Here is a 25,148-nt window from a genome sequence, read left to right as displayed (position 1 = left end):
ACACACACCTCATCCCAGTGTCTGGCCTCTACATGTAGCTGCACCAAGGCTTTCAGGTCGCCCATTTTGGTGTAGGTCTCAGCCGCGTATCCATGGTGATTCAACTTCTGGAAGAATTCAGCGCACCTGGCCAACGGCTCGCGCTCCGCTTTATCGAGCTTCCGTGCCAAATCTATCAACCTGCAGAAAGAGAGGAAGAGAGAGAGACAGGGAGGGAGAGGGAGTTGTTTGATTCAAGATGAACTTTGCTTATCTGATATAAAGATAGCAATAATATAATAGGAGAGTTGCTCAAACAATGAAGGTTCATTTTCCACATTATGTGCGGGCAACGATCCATGAAATTAGTTCCACTTTTATTGTTTTCCTCTTTTCTTGCCAGTGGTTTAATTATATGTTGTCCTCCACATTGTTATTATCTGTTTGATGTGAGGCTATAGTCTTTAATATTCCACTCTGCTTTCAAAAGCAGAGCGAGAGAAAGCGGGACAAAAGAAGACTAACTCAAAGGAAAGATGAGAATGTAAGAAAGACATGAACAAACATGCAGCAGAAGGCAAGTAGAAGGTAAGCTCTGAGTTTAGGATGGCTGAGTTGAAGCGGTTATTTGGCGAAACTAAGCTAGTGCTTGTGAAAATGTGATGTATGTTCAAGAGGCAGTGCCAGGAGAGAGTTCCAATTTCAGATACGCATGCAGGAAGCAGGGAAGACGGTGATCTCTTTCTTTATCTCTCTGAAATTCAAAGCAGGTTTTTCAAAAGTTTGGAGTTGTCTAATGGCAGGGTTAGTGTGGTTTAAGTCACAATACTTTTTTTTGGAATGTTTCAACAAGAAATGCTTCTCATATTGTAGATGATTTGAAAGAATTGATCATGAGTTTGAATCCGGTCAATGGCCACAGAGATCAGAGACCAGAAGAAAAGAGAGAGAACTTGCGAATGCTTTCTTGATGGAAGGAAAGGTACTGCTCTCTCTTTTGGTGTCTGTCAATCAAAGCTTGGGCTTTAATTAAATGTTTCCCTAACAAGCAAGCAAAAAAACTTTGAGACTCAAAAGGGAGCCCATCATCATGTGGGTGTGATTATAAATAATTACCCTTCTATAATTTGTGTCAATATGGTTTAAAAAAGTACAAATTTGTAACCAGGAAACTCATACTAATTTTAACATGAAGTGTGTTCACTGATGGAGTACAAAACGTTATGGCAATTGCAGCTCAAAGCTATCTTCATGGTTTCTAAGTGGTATCTTAAGTAAGCTTAGTATCAAGTAATCGCATGTATCTCTAAACTGTGCAAATGTATTTATCCTTAGCAGCAGTGAGATGGATCAGGCAGGTCCGGAAAGCAGAAGAAGTCAGATCGCTGGTGTCATGCGCCAAAAGAAGAAGTTTGGGGGGAAAAAAATAAAGACTGACTTCACGTGCCTCACAGAAATCATGCTGAACCTCACCCTCCCTGACTGGTAGCGTTTATATGATAGAGGAGAGCTGGCTGGTGGGTGGGAATTGGCAGATGACCAAATTAGGGAGAAAAATAAGGAAGGAAAAAGAAAAAAGTGTGTGTGTGTGTGTGTGTGTGTGTGTGTGTGTGTGTGTGTGTGTGTGTGTGTGTGTGTGTGTTTTAACCAGGAATTAGATGCTTGAGACTTACATGTCCACCCAGCCATTCTCTCCAATGATCTCGATGGCCTTCATGTTCTCTCCTGCGTTTAGGTACATGTCTGCAGCAGTACGCGGCTCTTTACTGTTCTTAGCCCAGTCTGCCTGCTTCTTCATCAGCAGCTTTGTGTCTTTAGGGTCTGCCGAAGCCAGAAAGTCCTGCACCACACACATACATAAAACTTTCACTTCACAAAAACAAACCAAATCAACATTTCCAAGTTCAACAGATCAAATGAAGAAGAACTCAAAAATGTCTCTTCTCATGCTCTTTCACATAAACCCATACATACATATATACAATCACACTAGATTAGCGGCACGCAGCATGACTACAAAAAAAAATTATAATCTGAAATGAACCTAAAGTACTTGAAGCAGTCTTAATTATTCGTTTTATTCATCTGGAGCTCAAGGGTCTACTGAAGTGGGGGAGCTTAGAAAAGAGAGCAGTACCACAATTAGAACAGGTCTGTCTTCCTTCACAGAAAATGAGACTGAAGTGCAGGGCCCCCACACACACAAGCACACACACAAATACACAAATGGCAGAATGTCAAAAGGTACACACAGAAGAACTGCTAGAAAAGAAAGTGAATACACACAGTAGCACAGGGGTTTCAGCTTACACACAGACCAAAAAAGAAAAGGACAAATAAACTGAAGCTAATGTCTGAACATATGTTAAATATGAATGTAAACCTATACACACACACACACACACACACACACACACACACACACACACACACCTTGGCATACTCAAACATGCGCAGGTCTGTATACATGTTGAGCGCTCTGTTGTCATGGCCACCTCTCTTATACAGTTTGGCGGCCTCGTGGAATTTGCCCTGGTATGCGTAGACGTCAGCTTGAAAGAGATCACTGTTGTTCTCACCTCTCTTCTTCCTCTCCTGCATAAAATATACACAAAAACAATCCGATTAGATCATGCACGAAAAAGTAGCACAGTGAAATGTAAATCGAGTATGTGTTTGTGCAAATGATGAATCACACGCGCGCAAACAGGAGAGCACACATTTTGCGCTCTCTCATGGGTCGATGATAAACAGAACAAAAATAGAAGAAGAGCAAGTAGCTCACGAAACGAAAGTTCGTATTCACCCTTGCTGTTTGGATAGAGTCCGATTTCTATTCTTATTCGTTCGTATGATCTAAATTGTGGCTGAAAGAGCAGATATCATAAATGTTATCAATTCTTTAAAGCCTACTTGTGGATAAAGAGAATTAAGAATAAAAAAAATCCAGATAATCTGTGTATATGCTTGTGTATATGGTACTGCTAGGTTCTGTGAGAGAAACTAACACACACACACACACACACACACACACACACACACACACACACACACACACACACACACACACACACATAAATCTACTGCTAAAAAAAGAAACCTTTTAAGACAACATTGTAATGTAATGATCCATCCTTTCTATACAACATACATGACATCAAAAGCAGTTCAGCTAAACAAAGGCTAGTCGTTTTTCAAACCGTTAGCTGGAGGCTAGCAAGGTCTCGTTGTGTACACAAAAACCACACAAATACATTCAGATGTGAAAGGATGACTGCATGTTCACACAAAGCTCAATCTGATTCTTCTAAAGCTCTAACGCTTTTTGGGGAATACAAACAAAGTTGTTAAAGTACAGAATAAAACATGTCCCGATATGTGTTACTGTTACCACCCCGTAGTCTTATTGTTACCAGCCTTTAAAGCTCTTTTATTTCCTAATGAATGGCAAACTATATTTTCTTGAATAGGTGTACAGTTATACTGAATGCAGTGTGTTGTGAAGCAAAGTCATACCCTGTTATCACTCTGTATTTAGCAGTTAAAAACCCCTCAATTCTAGAGATACTTTCAGGTGTAATTCACTGGATCAGAACTCAAAAGTTTATATACACCACATTGACTCGGTGTGTAAACAACCCAGGATATTTAAAAAATTGATAGATTTATTATAGAAGTTTATACTTGGTCATCTATCATAATTAAGAGTTGATTGGGAACCTTCTTTAAGAGTCAGTGCCTTTTAGCCCCGAGAGAAAATAATGAGGACCTCCACAAGTCCAGTTCATCTCTAAAATCATTTTCCAAACTGAAGGTACCATGTGCACCAAACAGACACTGCATCGTTCAGGAAGGAGGTACAAACGAACTCCCACAGATGAACAAACTTTTTGGAGTGTTCTCTTGGACCTCTTTGTTTCACAATCATCACTATGTACTTAGAAAAGAAAGGTGAGGCTTCTGAAGAACACCATCATGCCTGTGATGCATGGAGGTGTGAGCATCATGCTAAAGGAGGGTTTTGCTTTTAATAAAAAAAATAAAATAAAAAAATAAAAAAAAAAGGACTGTTGCACCTCAGGAAATAGGAAGGAGGGTTATCTATAAAAACTAAAGCAACACCTCAAGACATCAGGAAGAATGTTAAAACCCGGTCGTGACTTTAGCTTCCTGGACAATACTTCTATGCATATCTCTAAAGTTAAAGTCAACAAACTAAAAAGGTTCTGCAGTGGAACTCACAAAGCCCGGACCTGAAACCCAGTGGAAATGTGGACTGAATAGAAAAAGCATGTCTGAGCAAGGAGGCTGAAAACTCTGACCCGAGTTACAGTTTCTGTCAGGAGGAACGTACATGCAGCATTGTGAGAAACCTACGGAAGGCAACCTTCAGTGTTACACAATTAAAAGGCATGCTACTAAATTCTAACAAACCGTATGTAAAATTTTGGCCGACAGAAAAACTAATTTAAAAGCTGAAGTAAATCTGTGTAAATCTTTTTTGGAAATGATGTAATATGGAAATAAAATAGATACTCGAATATACAGGAAACGTGTAGTAACATAACATAGGGATGTGTTTGAATTTGAACGTTTGTGTATGAGGGAACTACTGTAAGAACTACAATTATAGAATAGAAAATTAATCAACATTTAATAGCTATGTAGTGCAATTCTACAGAACTTACCTCAATGCTGTTAATGAGCTCAAGGTAGCGCAGGTCTCGGACCCTGATAAATGCCTAGAGAGCGGTAAGACAGATTTGGACATTCATAAATTTGGAAAGAGTTGAATAGTGTTTCTGTGAATAGTGATTGATTTCTCTTTGGGGATTATAAGAGGTGCCTAAATTTTCAACTAGCATCAGGAAGCACATCTGCTGCTTTCAGGAGTTTTGTGATGCAATATTCTTGTAAGAACCTAAAATCTAGCGGGGTGTCTATGTGTGTTTCTGTGTGTTTACAGAAAAACCTTTTTGGCCGTGTCAAAGTCCAGTCCTTCCAGCGCTTCTGTAGCCAGGTCCCTCCAGTCACTGTCTGTCACACCCAGGCAAGCGATCTGATAAGCTTCCTTAAACATCCGTCTCTCCAGGTACTGATACATGGGAGCTGACTGCGGAGAGGAGGAAGGCACCTTTAACAAACTGACATTTAAAATTGCCCATATTATTTCCAGGCAAATTTCACCATCACTGTTATACATGATATACAAATATATAAAAGAAGCATCCACAGTAACACACATTTCTACTCTCACACACCTGAGGCACTTCCACCGCAGCCATAGAGTAAACATGCAGGCAGAAGATCTTCGAGCCATTATAGCCCACGACGAAGCCCTGAAGTTTCTGCTGATGCACAGGAAAATTGCTTGCCTTGATGTTTAGATAGCCGCTACCTGAGAAGCACAGCATGTCCTCACACTGTGTGTTCCAGGCCACGCTGTTTGCATTGGGCTCCTGAATACACACATGTACAAAATTCAGAACGTTACTAAAAATATAAAATGAGAATTAGATAATAGGAATATATACTTATTGAGAGGATTCAGTCTCCTTATTCAGTGTAAGCTAATTAAAAGTCTGTTTTTTCACTACTCTATGATTTTATTTCCATCTGGAATGGCAATGCCAGTATTTTCCTCTTTCCACCAAAATACCTGCTGTTTTTCACCAAATCTAAAGGTGGTCATATAAAACCTGCCAGGACTGACATCTCTGTGATTTTACAGAAAATGTGTTGCGAGTGAAGAGATCTGTGACACTCTTCTGGCACAAAATGATGATAGCTTTGGATCCATGTCTCAAAATGACACTTTAATCTTATACTACAATTTATGAGTCATATCACTTATACTTATACTGAATGGAAAAAAATGACTAGAAATTGAAATAGGATCAACAGACAGTGCAAAATGTTGTTATTTGATATTATAACCTAATGAGAATGACAGGTGTCCTATAAACTGTATGCCCAAAAAATCATGACTGTAGTTTCCTAAATAAATAACAATAAATAAAAATGATTTCAAATGTTTTTGGTTTTCCCGTTCATTCCCTGTATGACTGGGGTGACTAAAGCTTAAGATATACACATACTGTACCCAAGCTATTCTTTATAAATTCCTTCTTGTGAGAGCAGGAGAAAATTTTTGTACAATAAGAGTATCACTATAAAATTGTCTATACTATAAACTGAACTATCTGAGTGTTGATGAATTCATATTTGCATATGTCATGTCTCTTTAATACCACACTCTTGTCTTTAAAAATCCTGAAATTCTGGCTTGCATGGGTTGTGGACTGAGCTGGAAGGATAATTTTGTATGTGTGAGTGTGTGTGTGTGTGTATGTGTGTGTGTGTGTGTGTGTGTGTGTGTGTGTGTGTGTGTGTGTGTGTGTGTGTGTGTGTGAAACTGGCAAACCAGGCACAACTGCCAACATCTGCATCTCTCTGATAAACAGGAAGTGGAAGTGGTTATGTGATCAGTCTGGATCGGGGCCTAACCTGGAAAAGCAGCTCTTTGGTCTGGATGTCGTAGACCAGGCAGGTGTTGTGCTCGTCCACCACGGCCAGCTTACTGCGAGATGTGCTCATGTCCAGGCAGCGCACAGATGTGTTCTGCTTCAGCAGTGTGATGGGGAATGGGTTATCCACAAAGATCTTCAAAATCTGCCCGAAACAGAGAACAAATGCAAGACCTGCTTCAATGTCTGGGTAATGTAAGCACATGTAAGAATATATAACATCTAAAAATGTCGGATTTCACATGAATTCGATAATACAGTATACAGTGTAATGGCTATTAGTAGTCCCCTTCAGCCACTGCTTACAACCTTGGAGTAACCATAGACAATCAATTTTCCTTTTCTTTGTATGTTGCTAGTGTGACACGCTCAAGGCAGTTTCTTCTCCACAGCATCAGAAGGATTCGGTTATTTTTATCCACAGTTGTCATTTCAAGACTGGACTACTCCTTGCTAGAATGTCCACCTACTGTATGAACGCAATTCCTTCTCCACAAACGATCCAAAAAACAGCTGCAGGACTTGTTTTCAGCATGCCGAAGTTCTTATACACCACCCCACTGCTGCGCTCGCTCCACTGACTTCTGCTGGCTTCACGCATCAGGTTCGAAAAACTGATGCTTGCCTACAAAACCAAAAATGGACCAGCTCCCTTATTCCTCAAAGCTCTTGTCACTCCTCACACTGCACCACACTCCCTGAGCACTACTTGCACTGGCTTGACTAGTCCCACCATCTCTCAGGGTAAGAGTTAGGTATACAGCAAGACTCTTCACTGTTTTGGCACCGAGGTGGTGGAACAAACTTCCTCAAGATGTCCAAAAGGCTGAGTCACATGCTGTCTTTGAATGGCAGGTAAAGACTTGACTGAAAGCTCACTTACACTAGCACTGTTTGTTTTATGTATTTGTATATTTAAAAAAAAAAGAAAAAATATGCTATAATTTCCCCCAAAAGTCTTTGACCTACTCAACCAGTGTTGATGTATTCATTCACATTCACTTTTGTACCTCGCTCTGGATAAGGGTGTCTGCAGAATGTCATACAAATGTAAAATGATCTTATAGTGTATAAATGGAAATTTTTCAGAAATATCCACATGACCGTTTTAATAGGCACATATGTAAGTCTGCTCATTTACACAGTTATCCTCTCAGCCAATCATGTTTCATAAGCACAATGTATAAACCCATGCAGACTCAGGACATATTCACAACAAGAAAAAGAACGTAGAGAAGCTGTGATCTTTGACTTTGATTGTGGCATGGTTGTTGGTGCCAAACACTATTTCAGAAAGTGCTGATCTGCTGGGATTTTCACATAAACAACAGTTTCTAGAGTTCACACAAAATGGTGTGAAAAACAACATCCAAGAAGTGTCAGTTCTGCAGGTGGAAATGCCTTGTTGATGAAATGTCAAGTAGGTGTTAGCTGATACTAAGACTACAAAAGCTCAAATAAGCAAACACTCTTTACAACCGTGCTGAGTAGAAAAGCATATTGTTACACAGAACACAGCATCGCTTGATCTACAACAGCAGAGGACTGATAGCACAAAGGATTGACAGCACCGAATTGATAAAAAAAAAAACGGCTCTGTGAGGGTTCTACTTGATTGACTGACTGGATGACTGACTGGATAACATAAGCAAACAGATGTACCTACTGTAAGTGTGTCTATTTTATGTCTAAATATAAATCATGCAATGTTTTGATACTGTAACAGCGGTAAATGAATATAAAATATGGAAGTCAGAGCTGTACTGTCAGTTACAGAAGGGTAAAAACCTTTTATAAAAAAAAAAGTCCAATAAACGATGACGACCTGCCTTGTGCAGCAGGACAGCTGACTTCTAGGTAGAGGGGAAAACTGTTTGCAATTAACTGTAGAAAGCATGCTAGACTATTAATTACATATTATAGACTCACAGACTGAGGGTACACTCAGACATCTGCAAACTGTTAAGAAAAAGCAATGCGGAGACTATATGACTACAGTAAGTATTTCCCCTCGAGCAACAAATAAAGTAAATGTACCTATTAAAGATTTCAAGTCCTTCTTTTTAATATGATGCTTTCTCCTCAAAAGCAGTCATTACATCATGGAAATATGCAGGTCCCCCAACGTGTTACAATAAGTTGTACAATTAAGACTGCATACAAATGTCCTATTCCGGGATGACTCCACCCCATCCACAGGGTGCGATGTCTCACTTTTTTTTTTATGAGTTTTGATGAAAGTGATGTAAAATCATATGCTATGGCCTTCACAGTTACTAAACGTCAACCTAGCTGAAGATCTATGCGAGTCTGAACCTGTTAGACAAAGCATGCCACAACCACCACCATCAAAACACCAACTAAGGGAATGTCTTTTAATGGTCATCTGTCCACTGTACAGTCTGTACAGCTCCAGTGACTTGCAGAGTCTGTGCCAAGGAGTACGGACATTGTTCTTACGGAGACAAAAGATGCTAGTTTTCCCTTTAATTTGTCAACCCTGAACATCTGGGTGTCAGATCAGTTCCATCAAAAACACCATTTATTGATGTATGCCATCACTTTTACATTTGATTTTATAAATCACTATACATATTTCCTCTAACTTTAATATTATGGGCTGTGGAAACTGTATGTTTACAGACTATGTAGGCAAAAGTATGCAGACACCTGACCATCACACTTATATCAGCTTGTTGGACATCTTATTCCAAAACCAATGGAAATTACTTGGAGGCTTTATATAAAAAAGCCTATAAATGCCTCCACGCGTCTAAAAAGGAAGGCATTCTACAAGATTTTTGTGTGTCCGCAGGAATGTATACCCATTCAGTCAACAGAGCATTTGTGAGGTTGGGCACTGATATCAGATGAAATGTTCAGACTCGAAATCAATGTTCCATTCATCCCAGAGGGGTTGAGGTCAAAGCTCCATTCAAGCCACTGAAGTTCCTTCATACCAAGCTCTTCTTTGTCTTTATGGAGCTCGCTTTGCTCACAGGGGCACAGTCGTGCTGGAACACGAAAGGACCTTCTTTAAACTGTTACTACAAAAGTTGGAAGCATATAATTGTGTAAAACTGTCTAGCTGAAAGCCTGAAAAACATTCCCAGTCTGTTATCTCTACTCCAGCAAAGTTTAGTGTCCTCCTGGCATAAACCAAACCCAGAATTGTCCATCAAACTGCCAAATAGTGAAGTGTGATTCATTATGCCAGAGTATACGTTACCACTGCCCCAGATTCCAGCAACAGTGTGCTTTACACCACTCCAGCCAATGCTTGTCTATGTGCGTACGGATCTTAAACTTGTATACATCTATACAGCCATGGAAATACATCTCAAGCTTCTGATGCACAGTTCCTGTGCTGATGTTGTGTCCAGAGACAGTTTAGAACTGTGTAGTGAGTGATTTAATAGGTGATTTTTACACAAAGTGAGCTTCAGTACTCGGTGGCCTTTTGTGGAATATACCATATCGCTTCTAAGTTGTTGTTGTTTCAAAATAATAGCACTTATTGTTGACTGTGGAGGATCCTATGAGGTGGCAGCCTATGATAGCTCCACCTTTAAAGCCACTGAGCTATTCAGTATGACCCATTTGAAAGTCTACAGCTTCGATCCTAATAACTAATCCTTGCAGGAAATGATGTCACAATGACTTAGCGATGTTACTGGAACTTTAAGAAATATTTACAATATTTAAGTACACAGTATTCACAATTGGTGGCTCTAGATCTGTATAAAGACACCATTCTACTGTCAGTTTTTCCCTATGCATACTGAATGGCTATAGACTTGAAAGCAATGGGGTGGCGGAAAAACCTGAACTCAATCATTAAGACAAGTTTCTATTAAAACAAGAGTAATTGTTGACGTTATTGGTCACCGATCTATTTTTCAGTCTGTCTTTATTCTTTAGTTTCACACTTTCTACCCAGCTGAAAAACGTCTAAAGTGAAACAGACCAACATGATTAATATAGATTTTAATCAGTAAAAATTCAAACTATGAATAGTGCAAATATGTATGGTGGAACCGTGACTCAAAATAGACGCCAATGTAAAAAGAACTGCCTTTATAGTTTACTTTGTGATGATGGATGAAAAAAGAAATACTGGTTAATGTACAGGAAAGTCAATATTCTATATATACTCTCACATAAAGGGTGGAGACAATGTTGAAAACTCACCGCTCCGTTTTTGAGGCCGACCAGAAGCCCCTCCCTTCCTGGTGGGCCACCGATCACTTTGATGTAACGAATCAGAGACTCCATGATCCATTCCTTCTCTTTCACACTACTAAATGACAAACACTGTAGTCTCTTCTCCTACACATACACACAGAAAAATAAAGATGGACACAGGTGGCAAACATCTTTCTTCAGCTGACGGTAAATAAAACATTTAGACGAAGGGCAGCGTGCAGTAAAAACAGACCTCCAGTACAACGCCATGGCAATTACAAGCCGGTCAGAATGAAACGAAACAGCATGTTGGGATTAGGAGGGAAAGCAAAGATGCCAGGCCTTGACATTAAGCAGTTAGAGCCGACGCACTTTAAGCAGAAGAAAACACCTTTTGTCTTTAGGGAGAGAGATTTAAGAGATCATCAGGCTGTTAAAAAGGCTTCGGGGGAGAAGAAGCAAGTGAATCATTCGCAATGTCTGGATGACACAAACCACAGACTGAAAGCAGAGCTGCTCAGGCATTTAAAGCAGACACCGGTCAAGACCCTGTCTGGGTATCTTCCATCGGCTGAGTGTGCAAGTGCACACACACACACACACACACACACACACACACACACACACACACACACACACACACACACACGCACACACAGCTGTGAACAGAGCCATGTAATGAATGACTACATAGCTACAGTAAGCTTGCCCTGTGGGTATGAATACAGGTTTTCTCAGTTACTTCAATAACCTTGTGTGTTTTCTATATATTTATTGTGCATAGAGGCATGATATTCTTTAATATAATGTGTCATTTATTATATGGTATATGTACTGCTTTCCTGCTATACTCTTTACCTGGCAGAGGATGATATGCTGGGAGCAGACAACAAGCAGGTTACACTCGAAGCGGCGGCAGATTTTCTCTTTGACTCGGTAGTGCATGTCAGAAGAGTCGTCTGAACTCAGCTCGTAAATCAGAATCTTCTCCGGGAGCTGGATGGCTAGACGGCTGCGGTAAATGGCGATCTTTTTCACCAGCTCGCGACACTTTATACGCACTGAATAGGATGAGTGATGAAGAGAGAAAGGCATGTGTTAGTAAGACACAAAGTGAAAGCCTAGACGCAAGATTCACTCATCATTCGCATTTTTTAGAAAACTCCAATACACCTGCTCAGTCGTCCAGTTCATCTGTTCATCCAATCGTGTTTTTGTTTTGTTTTTTTGTGACAGATGATCTGGTTTGAGTATTTCAGAAACTGCTGATCTCATAAATATAGAGTTTGCACATTTTGCTGGCTTGAGTTGACAGGAAATCTACCTTTCCAACCATGTTGTGGGGAAAAGCATCTCAGAAAGCACAACATATCACACACATAATTGAGGCGGATGAGCTATATGAGGAGAAATATTCCACTCCTGTCAGCCAATAACATGCATCTAAGACTACAGTGGTCACAGAGTCAAACTCACAGGCTGGAACTGATGAGCTTATGCACTGTGCTTCTGCCACCACATGGTTAGATGGTTGGATAACTGGATAACGAATGAGCAAGTGTACAGGTGTTCCTAATGAAGTGGACAGCAGTTTACAATCAGTTCATCATCAAAACAGAGAGAAGAAGATACCTTTGCATAGAGGACAAAGTTGTAAAATGTCAAAATTAAGAAGAAATTCAGAACAAAGTAATTCAGAACGTCGAGTGAAGAAACGATGAATAGGCCTGTGGTATTAAATGAGTGATGTTTTTTTTTTAAATCTCAGTAATGAGACATAAATGATGCAGACGATGCTATTAATCAAAGTGAGAAAATTTAGGGATGTCTTTAATTTTATGACTGTTATTTCCTTCGGATTCAAACGCAAGCCAATTTTCAGGACGTTCATCGGTGTGCAGTGCAGGACTGTCAGTTGTAGGAGCACCTTTCTGCTCGGTGATGAGGTGTTGGACTATGACATCAGTCATGCTGTCTCTGTAGGCGTAGCGGTCCTTATAGAGCCCGTGCACTGTGCTGAATATCAGCTGGAAAAAGGCTATAGTGCCATCCTGACAACCCACCACCTGCAAATCAGAAAAGCAAAAAAAAAAAAACCATGGAAGTTACAATAAAAAAAGAAGCATGAATTATTATGAACTCTTTTATATTACAATACGCAAGTAGGTATATTTGCGTTAAAGACATCCCAAGAAATAGCAACAACAATTGGGTGAATAAGATTTGATGAAAAGAAAGAAAACAGCAAGACGCCACACATCATAAGTACAAGTCAAAGCGTCTGAGCACAAATCAACATCATATCAACCCTAAGATTGATATTTTACTGGATTTAGAAGCAGGGCTTATTTTTACATCCTCATTACCATTTTGATACTCACAAGATGCCATTCTATCTCATAAATTAAAATTATTTGCATTTGAGTCAATCACTTTCTCTCTTGCGTGCTCCCCCGCTCACACACACACACACACACACACACACACACACACACACACACACACACACACACACACACACACACACACACACACACACACATCACAGTTTCTAAAACAAGCTCTGCCACACATGCATTTGCATATTAAATCTGCATTTCTGGCTAAACTATAAATCCTAAAAGTGTCAGGTTACATTCCAAATCCCTGCAGCAGCCAAATACACTAACTGGCAAACTAATATACAGAAAATAAAAATATTTCTGTCCAAAGAGTTACCACATAGTTGGAGTCTGGTTTAACCCTGCAGGACCAAACCCAGGAGTTCTGCTCTCCGATGGTCCCGAGACGAACGCCATCTTTAGTGTAGAGGGATACCTGCTTGTCTGAGCCTCCCATCACGATGTACTCGCCTTTTGAGAAATAGCTCACGCAGCAGGGGTCAAAGTTTAATTGCCTGTCCTTCCCGATCTGATCAGACAGATAGACAGATAGACAGATAGATAGATAGATAGATAGATAGATAGATAGATAGATAGATAGATAGATAGATAGATAGATAGATAGACAGATAAATAGACAGATAAATAAATGGGTAATGTCAAGCCCCAAACCGGAGCAGTTACATAAAGTGAGTGGGCATGCAGTAAATTTATACACTCTATAAAAAGAGTGAGTATCAGGATCAGGATTCTGCTTTAAAAATAGCTGTGTTCAGGATCTTGACTGAACCAAGCCTACAAACTGCACATGAATTTTCCTTAGGGCTGCATTTTCATGATCAGAAACAGAAAGCAAGCACAAAAATAACAGAGACAGATTTTAGTGTGTGGGTGTGGCAGATATACTTGTGGAATCAGTGCAGGCAGCTTTATCAAATAAATAAATAAATAAATAAATAAATAAATAAATAAATAAATAAATAAATGAATGAATGAATGAATGAATGAATGAATGAATGAATGAAACCCAGCAAAATGTTGTTTGATTAGACATAACATCGTGACATCCGATCAGATCAAATCTCTTTATTTCCCATTTTTTATAAAAAAAAAGGTACCTAATAAATTCATTAGACAACTCTATAAAAGTATAAAAGTTCATTTCTAATATACGAGCCGTTAACTTTAAGACAATTATCAAAAAAAAGAAAGAAATACTTTAACACAGCTGACAATGCTAGAAAAAAAAAAAAAAAAAACTGTCCATTTGTTCTCTAAACATAACTCTAAACATAAATCAGCACCAGCTGCTGTTTATCCAATCACAGGTGTTTATGTAAATTATTTAGCTGAAGGCAGCCAATCAGATCAGAGGCTAGCTACAGGGCTAGAGATGCTATGCGGCGTAACTATAATAACAATCCAACGTTTTTCAGCTACATTTTGAATAGGAATGGTGACATCTGGGAGGCGCTTTCTTACGCTACTTTCTTACGCTTTTCTACTAAAAGGAAATTCTGACAAGATTTAGTTGAACATTTGTACGGAAAGAAGCCCAGACAAATGACAAATTGTGTACATGTTTATTCTCCTAGCAAAATCTGTTTAGAGTCACGAGTCAATGTGTTAACATGATGCGCCACTACAGAAAAAACAGAATCACTATCGATTTGTTAGATTTACCAACATGAACTCATCAGTAACATTAAGCACCGAAAGGTAACTGTTGTTGACATTAAGGGATTTTTAGTCTGTAGGATTTTTACAAACTTTTTAATTTTTACTTTTCTCTGTCATTTTTGTATATAGGCCTATATATAATAAAACAAGCTAATTTTCTTTGCAAAATATGATAGCATTGTACAATTACTGTACATATATGTAATAAAGTTTACAGTGAATTCATAAATTGATTTAAAACATAAAAAAGCTAAATTCTTTGTTCCTCAGTTTGTAAAAGTAAACAACCATGCTGTATATTTTTGTAGTTCATTAAGAAAAAGTTCACTTTCATCTTGCCCCAAAGTGACCAAAATGACTTGAATAAATGTAAAGGCATAATTACGACTTCCCAACTCGAAAAAAAAAAAGCCAAAGTTTCGAGAAGGACTTGAACACACAGTAATGTGATTTGAGTGTTTAGAATGGAGGTGTTTACTCACTTTGAGTTCTTTATTTCTCAGATACTGAACATTTCTGATTAGATTTATTTCTACAGTAGGAGAGCAGTAGAAGATTCCTTGTTAATGGATAAAAGAATGCTGTCTTTGTTTTGAATGTGCACCAGTGAGCTTAAAAGTAGAATTGTGCTGGTAGATTTAGTGCAGTACACCCCATGTTCCAGCACCCCACCCACATCAGCGTGGGCTTACAAGAACTCAAATCAGCAATCCGCCAGCATTACACCATTTACTCCAGCACTTATTTCATAAACATCACAGCCGCAGCGAACTTACAGTGAACACCATACTTTTCCCCCAGTGTTCTCTGAAAGTGATATTATAGGGTCATGTGATTTAAAAGAACTTTGAGACAACTGAAAAGAAACAACTAAATAAAAGGACAAAGCCACGCGTAACACATGTACCTAATTCCACGACTCTATGGACAAATCACACCAAGAAACCAGGCCATGTTACATACGATAGGGTGGGAAAAAAAAAGTTGCTGTTCTCGACCTCAGAGCACATAATAAATCATGAACGTGTTGCAGTAACATGGAAATACACAGCGGAGAGACGGTAAACTGCACAGTCAGCTCCCCGAGCGGTTTCATATAAACATTCTTCAGACGGACAGCTCAATGAATTCTTACTAACCGGAGGTGCGTACAGCTGTTTTAAGAGGGACAGAAATGCACTGGTATGGAAGCTGCTCACATCGATTCGATGGAAAAAATTTATATATATATATATATATATATATATATATATATGCGCGCACACACACACACATACACACATTTTATATATATAGAGAGAGGGGGGGGAGGGAGAGGGAGAGAGAGAGGACGAGAAAGAGAGCTCGTGTTTCATATTTTAGTATGATTCGGTGTCTGGGTCGTGTCTTCCCACTCGGTCTCTTCGGATCAAAGCCTCAACAGGCCATTTAGCTGTCTGGGCGAGACTGGCCCCCATCATTTCTCTAAATGGCCCTTATTGTGTTGGCCATGGAGGTCTGTTAGTGCAAAGTCATGTCAGAAGTATAAAGGCTCCACAACATGTACATGCACACACATACACGCTCTTACATTTCACAGAGCATCTGTTTCACTTCATAGCCAACCCCGGGCCAGGCGGCTGGCTTCCATTCCTTTTCTCTAAAATACCTCCTTGGACAACGGCACGTTTTTTTGATTTGCCACTATTAATAGCATTCTAACACAAACAACATGTGTGGAAAGGGAGTGAGAAGGAACACAGAGTGGGGAGAGCTTCAGAGATTCAGTCTAGGCTGATGTTTCATAGCGTTGTAATGAGCAGCCAGCACGGATCTGCCCTTAATTACTACACTTCCCATGAATACCCTGGAGGAAAAAAGACTTACAGGTTATGATTAGAAAGCTGTACAGGAGTGGTGGAGGAAGGGAAAGGAGAAACGGAGAATGTGTGTATAAGGGTGGGGGTAGTCTGTAGAACCTCACAATGCAAGCGCCACAGGGAGTTAGAGATCTAGTACTGGGTCATCATTCCAAATATCATTTGAAATCTCTCTCACCCTCTCCCACTCTAAATAGCTCATGTTCTGTTTTCCCTACTGCTATAGGAGCCGGAAGACGATGATGGTGCCCAGAGCCGGCAGATCAGCAGACATTCTTGCCTAGGGATTTTGAACTCGTAATAAATCAAGACTTTAATCAGCACCGAGCATCGTGTTCCATGTTTATTTCATTCACTTCCTCTCTCTCCTCCTCTCCCTCGCTCCGTAGGTACAACTTCACTGATGGGAATCGAAATCGTTATCCGAATGAATAATAACGGTTTTGTTTGTACGCCACCTTTATCACACTCAAGGTCATACTACAATGGAAGAAAGCCGGTGGCAAGTCAAAGAGGCAGTAACTGTATTATAATCAGTATTATAGATCACTTTTACAATGGATATTATAGATAATTTTTAAAAATGAGGGTACTAAAGTGGGTAAAAACAAACAGGGGTCAAAAATGCAGTGGTTTTTGATGCCAGGGCCACCACGATGCCACTGCTGGGCCCATGAGCGTGGCCCTTAACACTCATCAACTCAGTTGTGTAAATGTTACATGCCAGAATATGCCAGAAATGTAACCATGAGTTTGTTTAAAAATAAAGGGCTTTGTCAATTCTACAAATAACTGTAATCCAGATTCTTAGTTTATTATCATTATATTAAAATTAAACTATTTTTACTTGTATTTTGAACGTAATTAATACTGAGTCGAACATTTACGCTTAAGGTATAATATTTATGTATTATTACAAATATTTCTAGAAAATTAATTTAAGACATTATAGATGTATGTAAATGTAGGCACATGTACGTAAATATTACACACACTGTATGCTTAAAGATTTAGTAGAATCAGAAACATACAAATATGCTGACAAAATGTTTTACAACACTGTGTTTGTAAAAGAATATGCTTTACATAAGAGGCACTGGTAGCCAACAACACAAACACTGTGCCGTGTTACTAGACATAATAATCATACTCTCATTCATTTTGCTTAGTCTGTATTAGCACAGTCTATCTAGCTAATTAACTGTCTATACATTCATCTCTTAGGTTGCCAAGCACACTGGAGCTTGCATTTGGCTGGTGGACTTGACATTTATCCACCTTTAACAGTCTATAAAACTCATGCAGGAAAAGAAAGGTATGAGAGACTTGTACCTGTTTCCCACTGAGTTGATAGAAGGACAGTTTTTGACCCCAATCAGCCACTGCCAGTATATCATGATGCTCATCTCTAAGATACAAAAAAATACTACATTAGTTATCTCTACTGTACATTAGTCTTTCCACAGTATCTCTTTAAAGAATACAATCTGCCTAATCAAATAGGTGCACGGTAATGTTTTAAATATTTACTGACAGCTTAATGCTTACTGACATCATTACAGCAGAGTTGATCAAATTTCAAAGCTTAAGTTATTGAGGTTTGGATTAATCCGGGTCAACGTAAGTGTCAAGCAAGCTAATAATTCTAAAAACTAAACAGTAAGTATAACCATGTTGATAACGAAAGGCTGTGGGCTTCACGTTTCCAGCTCTGTAACAAAATAAAAGAATCACAGAGAACAGAGTTATGCTTCACACAGCCAACTCTGAGAAGCTCCGTCTTCATCGGCGGTAGCAGTGCTAACGAGAACCAAAACAAAAACTTTTATGGATTTTTTCAAAGCATCGCTTCAAATCAGTTCACTGTATATGTTGGTGAAAATGGGATGCAACTGACGCTGTTGTAAAGCACAAGATGCAAAATGCTCATTATTATGGTCACCCTTTCACCTTGCTTGAGGACTAGAATTAAACAAAATATAATGGCTTAACGCTATAAACAAGAATGTTGACACGAGCACTAACTGAACACACTAATGTTCGTTCAATACAAAGAAGGATCAGGCGAAATTAAGGGGAAAAACTCATTCAGTGGCTTTTGCTGGTCCTGTAGCTAAGCATAGACGTTGGCTCATGCATCTGTCCTGGACCAAACAGAACACGTCATTCATCCGAACCCGGATTAGTGCTGCTTGGTTTAAACTTATTTCATGTTTTATTGACGGTCCCTGGTTTACCACATCACTACACATATTTCTACAAGCTTTACCCACATAGCAAGGAAAGCTCATACAGGATGTTAGTACATTTTTATCTCTGTAATTTACTAGTTTGTTCATAATACTGTAAGAAATTAAGAAAGTTAATTTTATTGAGTGGAAGGAAATGTAAGTTAAGGGAGGTAGATTTCAAGGCCAATACAGTACATAAGCACACAGCTTTCTTATTATAATGCAAGAGCGCCCCCTAGTCCATGAAATGACTCACTACAACTCACAGTGACTAATTCCATGCCAGTTTTAACCAATAAATAAATGACTGGTTTCTTAAGGAATGAAACAAACCAAAGACACAGTAGTAGTCTGATAGTTATTATAACGATAGCTGAAAGTCATACAATGGGGTCTGAAGGTCTGCGATCCAAAAAATGTTCAATCCAATTTGTCAAACGATATGACAAGGGAGTTATGGAAAGTCATTGGATAGTCAATGAATCAATTAATTACTCAGTTATCACTTATTATTTCAGAGGCAGCTATTTAAAACCGAAAGGCTTTTTTGATAATACTCAAATAAATATAGAAATATTCCGCTCTGAATTCAAATGGGAGAGAATTCATTTTGTCCCTTCTAAAAAAAAACATTATTTATATTTGTGAATACGGGTAACGTGAGAAAGTTTAATGACTTCAGAACAATAATGCTACGAGATCAGTTCTTTTTTGTTAAGAGGCTTTCGATTAAGAGGAATTCTACTGCAAACAAATGCAGTATGTTTATTAGCCAGAAAAACAAACAAACAAACAAACAAACAAATAAATAAATAAATAAACAAACAAACTCATTGGGCTATTTTATTCCATATATCTATATGTTCATATGTTGCTCTGGTGGCTTAATGATTCTACTGTAATGAATCTTCTCATGAATCTCCTATGGAAGTGGTCATGTTAGTGGGCTCAGAATTACAGACTCTGGTGTATTCCCCTTTTCTCACAAAAGGGAGAAAATGGTTCTTAGCATCTATAAAACATTTTCTAATGCTATGTTCACACACGTAAGCAATTTTAGCCCTGCAATTTGACGTTGCTGTACCACAAAGTCGCCAGTCATGTGGTACTACTGGTTGCCATAGTAATAGCATTTAGCAGTGGATGGCACAACTAGCATTCCACTAAAATAAAACCTTCTGGAGGAGTCATATCATCATCTCATCGCACGCACACTACTGTCTTCACTCCCATTGGTAGATGCTGAATGGCTCAATATTTATGACTTTTCTCAGTTCGGTCGTATCGCTGGTCACGTGTCACCAGATCTCAAAGAAAATAGCTGATCTCCAGTTGCCTTGTGTCTGTGAGATTCTGTATTGTGTGAATGCATCATAATACTGAAACACTGTTTTGTATGGTTCTAAACAGACCTATAAGGCCTCCCCAAACAACCAGAGAACCCTTCAAGTGGAAAATAGTCTTACTTGGAAGGATTCCATGTGATAGACCAGATGGGGGATGCCGAGCCTCCCGGCCGCTCGATCTTCACCTTCTCCTCTCCGTTCTTGTTCCTGATGCTCACCACTCCACTCATCATACCCAGAGCCAGATACTGGCCATCGTTCGTCCATCTGAGCCCGCAGAAAAACAACAAAATTCAATCTGAACGCAGTGTATATATCAATTTATATCTATATAGCACTATTCATACGTAGAACGCAGATTAATGATTAATAGAATGCAAAATAATATTCTGATCATTATTGTTTTCACCAAACATTTAACGCTAATTTCTGAATAAAACGTAACAAATAAATAAATAGCAACTTTTTGTTTTGAAAGCACACTATGTGTCTTAGGATTTAAGTTACGCAGATTGACGCAGGATTTAGCCAATCAGGAACGAACAATGCCTGCTGTTTAGTAAATATTGATGTGTTTCTCAGTCTGCTATAGTGTGGTTTCTGATTTACTCTGGCACTCTTGGATTGTCCGTAAGTCTTGTACTTACTCTGAAGGTCTTACTTTGATCATACAAGTGCTTGTGTCACTACTTACCCACAACATGTGATCTTGCTGCTGACTTTGTGCTTGGATACTGATTTCTGTTCTGGAGACCAAAGCCCTGCATCCCAAAACATACATATAACCAGTCTGTGTTTTAGCCATGATCTGTGGCATGAACGTGACAAAAAAAAACAAAAACAAACAAACAAAGTCTTACCAAAGTCTCCTGAGGAGCAGGAAGCCAGCTGGTGTGTAACCGGGTTGTACGCAACACACTGGATAGAGTCATTGTGGCTGTGAGATACAGAAAAATTATTTAAAATAGCAGACAGACAGACAGACAGACAGACATTTATATTGGGCAACTCCCTGGCATTTACTCACGTGTATTTAAGAATTCCCTCCAGTTTAGAGGTCCAAATGATGATGCTCTTGTCTGCTGATCCGGACGCAAAGCGTTTTCCTAAACAAAAAACAACATACTGAGACCCGGAGAAAAGGAACAGCTGACATTTTGTATTTATGCTGATTCCAGATGGCAAATTCATTACAAAGAATACTAAAAATGTGATAACATTATAGGAGATTAAAAACAAATAATTAAATATTTGGAATGGCACTGAGGTAATCCATCATCCTCTTCAAAATGTGAAGTAATCTGATCAAACACCTACACATGAATAATCAGGAACCAGAGACTCTCAAACAAAAGTGAGAAATAAGTGGAAAGATAAATGAAAAGTGAGCTGGAGAAGTTAAAATACACAAAAATCTTATTATGAACGCACAAAAAGCACAAAGATATCAACTTGGAAAAAGTATGGAAAAAAATTGACTTTAATTCTTACATTAAAGACAGGATGTACACCCCATGTTCTTTTTTTTTTTTACTACATAAACATTTTCTTGAAAGATCGACAATAAAAGACAAATCAGAAAGGACATCTGCATAAAAAAAAAACACACACACCATCTTTAGCGTAGGCCACACAGTACACCGTGTCTTTATGTCCCTTCAGCGGCTGTATAAGAGTTCCATCAGCTGTGTCATAAACCTGTTGAGATAAATCCACTGACTGTCAGCTGTGTACTTTACTTGTACAAATAAGTAAACAGAACTCCAAGCTTTACAAAATGGACCAAAAAAAATCAAGGACCAAAATAGAGCATGACCTACCAGAACTCTGTTTCCAGCTGCTACTATGAGCTGAGTGCCGTCAGGTTTGAAAGCCAAATCGTAAATGCTGTAAAAGTGATAATGATCCCAAATACAACAAACATGATGATTAGAATTCATTGCTGTCACATGTACAACACAGCACTTACAGTAGATCATGCCAGTTACATATGAATCTATGGTTCAGCTGAGGCTGTGACGAGCACCTGAACCTCCTGAATCACCTTCTTGTGTGCATCAGACAAAGGATTTTAGAGTGATTCTTAGGTTCAAGTTTTGATAGGGATGAACTAAAATGAAGGTTCTATGCTCTAGACTTCAGAGGGCTGAACTGAATGAGAGATTCTAGGTTCCAGAAGGATGAACTGGAAAAGGTGTTCTAGATTAGTAAGGTTTGAACTGTAGGTTCTAGGTTCCAGAGAGCTAAATCAGAAATGCAAGTTCTAGCTTCCAGAGAGCTGAGATGAAAGGAAAGTTCCAGATTTGTGAGGGCTGAAGCGAGAGGGAGATTCTAGTTTCTAGGTTTTAGAAAGCTGAGCTGATCGAGAAGTTTGAGGTTCCAAAGAGCTGAGATGAAAGGAATGTTATAGGTTCCAGAGAGCTGAGATAAAAGGAAGGTTCTATATTCCAGAGATCTTAGCTGAAAGAGAGGAGCTGAGCTGAAAGACAGGTTCTTTGTTCCAGAGAGCTGAGCTGAAAGAGAGGTGCTTTGTTCCAGAGAGCTGAGCTGAAAGAGAGGTTCTTTGTTCCAGAGAGCTGAGCTGAAAGAGAGGTGCTTTGTTCCAGAGAGCTGAGCTGAAAGAGAGGTTCTTTGTTCCAGAGAGCTGAGCTGAAAGACAGGTTCTTTGTTCCAGAGAGCTGAGCTGAAAGAGAGGTGCTTTGTTCCAGAGAGCTGAGATAAAAAAGCCATTCTAGGTTCCAGAGAGCTAAGCTGAAAAACGGGTTACTGGTTCTAGATTTAAGAGGATTTAATTTTAAACTTAAAAAAGTTTTTAAAAAATAAAAAAATTATATTTTGTTTCTATACTGGAAAGTTGCTTTAGGACAATGTCAATTGTTTAAAGCGCTATACAAATAAATGGAATCTAATTGAATTTCAGGGAAAGGAGATGGAGCTCTAATTTCAGAACACATGAAGGAGTCTCATCAGAGATAGACAGTCACCAAAGGCACCTTCTTCGCTGAGGCAGTGTGATGTCAGTGAGTAACAGAAAGCATGTCAAGACCAGTGTAAGAGAAAACACATCAACTAGCTGTCTATCTATCTGTCTGTCTGTCTGTCTGTCTGTCTACTGCTATAATACTAGTGTTCATGCCAGTATTTCTGCACATGCAGTATTGTTTATACATACAGTATTTACACTGGTAGGTGCTGTTTTTGTTTACTGTTTTTGTGTATTGTCTTGTATTTTTGTTTGCACTGTCTTTCTGTTTTTTTTGACTTGTTTGTCTTGTCCTGCACTGTTTGCACCAGGTTGCACAGATGCACTTTATGTATCTAGGAATAACTTACTAAGTCCTTATAGCTCAGTCTTTGTTCTACGTAGCACCATGATCCTGGAGAACCGTCGTCTCATTTCACTGTGTACTGCAGCAGCTATATATGGTTGGTATGACAATAAAAGCTTCTCGACTCGACGTGATCTTTCTACCTCTCTGTATTTATATCAAATGTCATTTGATATTTGTCTCAGCTGTCTCACATTTCAGTTGATTGCTGTTTTTCCACAATAATTTACAATATCTCATTTAACTGCTGCTATAATACTGTGTTCATTCCAGTATTTCTGCACACATAATATTGGTTGAACATACAGTATTTACACTGGTCGGCGTTGCTTTTGTGTATTGTCTTTTGTGTATTGTGCTGCACTGTCTTATTTATCTTGTCCTGCACCAGGTCACACAGATGCACTTTATGTATCTAGGACTAACTTACTATGTCCTTATAGCTCTGTCTTTGTTCTACGTAGCACCATGATCCTAGAGAAATATTGTCTCATTTCACTGTGTACTGCAACATATATATATGGTTGAAATGACAATAAAAGCTTCTTGACTCTTGAATAGAAATACTACATCACTTCTTGAATTTGTTGAAAGTCTTAGCCTTACATGGTATCTAGGTGATACCCACTGCTCCTGGTGGTTAGTAGAGGTTGTTATTTATTGAAGTGTCGGTTTTCCTGAAAGCAAACCCATCTTTTGCAGGATTTTACATTCCCTTATTCCTAGACGAGTTGGCTTTATATGTCCTTGAAAAGAAAAGCCTAGCTAAAAACTGATTAAAGTTGCAGGAAATCAGGACATAGTCAGTAATGACAGCTAGCGTTACTTAGCTTCATGCGCTATGCTCAAAGCTTAACGCTCTTTAACAATTTGTGAATAACTGATGTGAATAATATTTGTAAATGGTAGGAAAAGAACGTGATAATATCATACAGCGAGGACCGAATTCTGTGATATTTGTCAACGATAGTTATCGAAGAAATGTTAGTTTAAAGGCGCTAGCCAGCTAGCTAAGATTGGACTAGTTTACATAGTAACCACCGTTGCTAAGCACATCCAGTGAGCAGAGCACACATACACACCACAACATGCCGCAAATCACAATAAAAATCCTACCATTGTTCAACTTTGTCTCGGTCGTGCACTTTGTCTATCCATGTGGGAACAGCTCGCATTGTATCTTGTAACAAATTTAATTCTGTGTTAAAAAATCAACAGGTTTTCAGCGCGATAAAGATGCAGCAGAGCAGAGACGCTTGGATACCAAAGCAAAAAAATATACAATATGGCTGGCGACTGACATCAAAATAAGAGTCGGTCCAACGTTAAAGCGCGTTGTGATTCACTTTTTACTGAATCGATTCAATGAATACGCGATTATGTGAAAGGAGAGATTCGAACTTCGGTTCATTTGATTCATGAGTCAGGCTAAAACACTGTAGTAGGTCAACAAAGTGGAACTTGTTTATTATACATGATTTGTTCTCTCTCTCTCTCTCTCTCTCTCTCTCTCTCTCTCTCTCTCTCTCTCTCTCTCTCTTACTCAATACTATTGCACTTTATTGAGACTTTATTGACCATCTTGTTTAACTGTGACAAGTTTATTCAATTACATGAATATTAAAAGTTAC

General features: G+C 38.9%; 1 protein-coding gene across 1 annotated transcript in view; it reads right to left on the bottom strand.

Moving 5' to 3' along the window:
* ift122 (intraflagellar transport 122 homolog (Chlamydomonas)) overlaps positions 1-24,850 on the bottom strand; it is a 38,357-nt gene extending 13,507 nt beyond the window's left edge. Inside the window, exons 1-19 of the mRNA XM_027166887.2 lie at positions 24,634-24,850; positions 22,009-22,075; positions 21,802-21,886; positions 21,216-21,294; positions 21,049-21,125; positions 20,883-20,949; positions 20,309-20,455; positions 17,944-18,019; positions 13,410-13,601; positions 12,619-12,757; positions 11,550-11,752; positions 10,698-10,835; positions 6,487-6,651; positions 5,241-5,438; positions 4,952-5,092; positions 4,668-4,721; positions 2,413-2,574; positions 1,653-1,819; positions 9-180 (exon numbers count right to left, since the gene is read on the bottom strand). Coding sequence (XP_027022688.1) covers positions 9-180; positions 1,653-1,819; positions 2,413-2,574; positions 4,668-4,721; positions 4,952-5,092; positions 5,241-5,438; positions 6,487-6,651; positions 10,698-10,835; positions 11,550-11,752; positions 12,619-12,757; positions 13,410-13,601; positions 17,944-18,019; positions 20,309-20,455; positions 20,883-20,949; positions 21,049-21,125; positions 21,216-21,294; positions 21,802-21,886; positions 22,009-22,075; positions 24,634-24,692 — 2,388 coding nt within the window. The 5' untranslated portion in view covers positions 24,693-24,850. The remainder of the gene's footprint in view (positions 1-8; positions 181-1,652; positions 1,820-2,412; positions 2,575-4,667; positions 4,722-4,951; positions 5,093-5,240; positions 5,439-6,486; positions 6,652-10,697; positions 10,836-11,549; positions 11,753-12,618; positions 12,758-13,409; positions 13,602-17,943; positions 18,020-20,308; positions 20,456-20,882; positions 20,950-21,048; positions 21,126-21,215; positions 21,295-21,801; positions 21,887-22,008; positions 22,076-24,633) is intronic.
* Positions 24,851-25,148: the final 298 nt, after the last annotated feature.

Source organism: Tachysurus fulvidraco, chromosome 14 (genome assembly GCF_022655615.1).
Source record: "Tachysurus fulvidraco isolate hzauxx_2018 chromosome 14, HZAU_PFXX_2.0, whole genome shotgun sequence".
Taxonomy (NCBI): Eukaryota; Metazoa; Chordata; class Actinopteri; order Siluriformes; family Bagridae; genus Tachysurus; species Tachysurus fulvidraco.
This window is presented reverse-complemented; position numbering and strand designations above follow the sequence as displayed.